The sequence below is a fragment of the Perkinsus marinus genome (genome assembly GCF_000006405.1).
Source record: "Perkinsus marinus ATCC 50983 genomic scaffold scf_1104296966788, whole genome shotgun sequence".
Taxonomy (NCBI): Eukaryota; Perkinsozoa; order Perkinsida; family Perkinsidae; genus Perkinsus; species Perkinsus marinus.
Genome location: NW_003203773.1, coordinates 1 through 2514, shown reverse-complemented (window position 1 = coordinate 2514; position 2514 = coordinate 1). Strand labels below are relative to the sequence as shown.

The window sequence follows — 2514 nt, the reverse complement described above, 5'->3', positions numbered from 1 at the left end:
AAAAATTTCTGAAAATTTACGGAAATTCCTGTAAATTTCTGAAAACGTATGTAAACTTCGAAAAAATCCAAAGATTCCTGTAAATTTATCATAAATTTTCGGATCGATCTCTTACTACCTCCCATAAAGAAACACACAGCTATAAACGTTTATAAAAGTGAGTAAAAAAGTCCCTAAACGATTATATGCCACCACTCATAGGAATTTTTGTCGACTGGATGTCGAGATGCCTGACGCTTTGAACGTTTTAAGGTTGGGTGAAAAAGTCCCAAACGATTACATGCCACCGGGTCCGAATCCACAGCCTGGCCCGCCATCCTTCAATCCCTCCTCTCCGAACTGATCATATCTGATCAAAAAAATAAAAATTTTCCGGAAAAAAAATTGCGGAAAACTCCACGTGCGTTAATTCAGCGTGTAATGTCCGATACAAAATTTATACAAAAATTCTGAAAAAAACATATAGAAAAACGGAAATTTTTCAGATAAATTCAGAAAAAAAACTTCGCTCCGCCGATTTCCGTGTACTACATTTGCTTCTTCTTAGGGTCACTCAATACATCAAACGCTTCTGCTATCTGAGGACGGGAAAATATCGGGAAATTATTGGGAAAATATCATAAAAATACCGGGAAAATAGTGCGAAAATATCAGGAAAATACCGGGAAAATGTTGCGAAAATATCATAAAAATACCGCGACAATATTGGAAAAATATCAGGAAAATACCGGAAAAATATTGCGAAAATATTGCGAGAATATCAGGAAAAAATACCAGGAAAATATTGGGAAAATATCAGAAAAATCCAAAGTAAAAGTTGGGGATTTCCAATTTTCCACTTTCCCATACAAAAGTCTCCCTGATGAATATCCAGTGGGAAAAAGTGCGCGAAAAATTCCGAAATAATCGTTCGTTGTTTTTCCACTCACATCTCTAAATTTATGTTCTGCAGTTTCGCGATTATCAGGATTTTTATCAGGATGCCACCGAAGAGCTTGTTTCCGGTACCTGATACCAAAATTTTTTTTCACGCGCCACAAAATTATTACGCTTTTTTTATTTCCTGATTTCCAGCACTTCTGTCGACACCGAGAACTCTGTAGTAGTCTTTGCCCATATCGTAGAGAGAATAGAAAGAAAGAAAAATAGCTGAAAATTGATATAATGAAATTTCAAGTGGCGTAGTAATACTCGGTGAAAAACGTAACGATATTCGCGGTGATATGCAGTAGTCGTGAAATATGTTTTTCATATCACTAGGGTAGTTGTGAAACTCTAATATTCCGTATCTACCACACTTGAACTAAGATACTCTTCTATAATAAACTCCAATATGACAACCTATTCCGTATCTACCACACTTGAACCTAAGATACTCTTCTATAATAAACTCCAATATGACAACCTATTCCGTATCTACCACACTTGAACCTAAGATACTCTTCTATAATAAACTCCAATATGACAACCTATTCCGTATCTACCACACTTGAACCTAAGATACTCTTCTATAATAAACTCCAATATGACAACCTATTCCGTATCTACCACACTTGAACCTAAGATACTCTTCTATAATAAACTCCAATATGACAACCTATTCCGTATCTACCACACTTGAACCTAAGATACTCTTCTATAATAAACTCCAATATGACAACCTATTCCGTATCTACCACACTTGAACCTAAGATACTCTTCTATAATAAACTCCAATATGACAACCTATTCCGTATCTACCACACTTGAACCTAAGATACTCTTCTATAATAAACTCCAATATGACAACCTATTCCGTATCTACCACACTTGAACCTAAGATACTCTTCTATAATAAACTCCAATATGACAACCTATTCCGTATCTACCACACTTGAACCTAAGATACTCTTCTATAATAAACTCCAATATGACAACCTATTCCGTATCTACCACACTTGAACCTAAGATACTCTTCTATAATAAACTCCAATATGACAACCTATTCCGTATCTACCACACTTGAACCTAAGATACTCTTCTATAATAAACTCCAATATGACAACCTATTCCGTATCTACCACACTTGAACCTAAGATACTCTTCTATAATAAACTCCAATATGACAACCTATTCCGTATCTACCACGCTTGAACCTAAGATTCCGCACAAAAACAAAAATCCCCATTTTTTCAATATCCGAGAAACATAATTATAACAAGTACTACACTAACACCAGCAACATCGAAAAATGACATCTCTCTTACAGCCGCAACGCTCAACTATCGTCACTATCACTGCTGCCAATTCCTATACCAATCCTCGTCGTAAACAGCGAGCTCGGTCCTCTTGTGCGCCCGAAAACATCATATCTACACTTTTTATTATCTACCACCTTTTCCTCCTCACAAGCCGTCTTTTCCCGCTTCGCTCCGCCCTTCTCATGAATATTTTTCTCATGCCGAATAACAACATGTCGGTACGCAGATTCGAACCCGCATCTCGAGCATGTAAACTGCGACCTACTCCCACCAG

The 2514-nt window shown here is 36.7% G+C and overlaps 1 protein-coding gene across 1 annotated transcript; it reads right to left on the bottom strand.

Moving 5' to 3' along the window:
* Positions 1-280: 280 nt before the first annotated feature.
* Pmar_PMAR025186 (heat shock protein DnaJ, putative) lies at positions 281-1117 on the bottom strand (the record flags this gene model as incomplete). The annotated part of the gene is made up of 4 exons (XM_002768919.1): positions 281-349; positions 532-578; positions 930-1008; positions 1050-1117. Coding segments are annotated over 4 exons (263 nt in total), but the record flags the coding sequence as incomplete, so codon positions are not given.
* Between the last annotated feature and the right edge of the window lie 1397 nt (positions 1118-2514).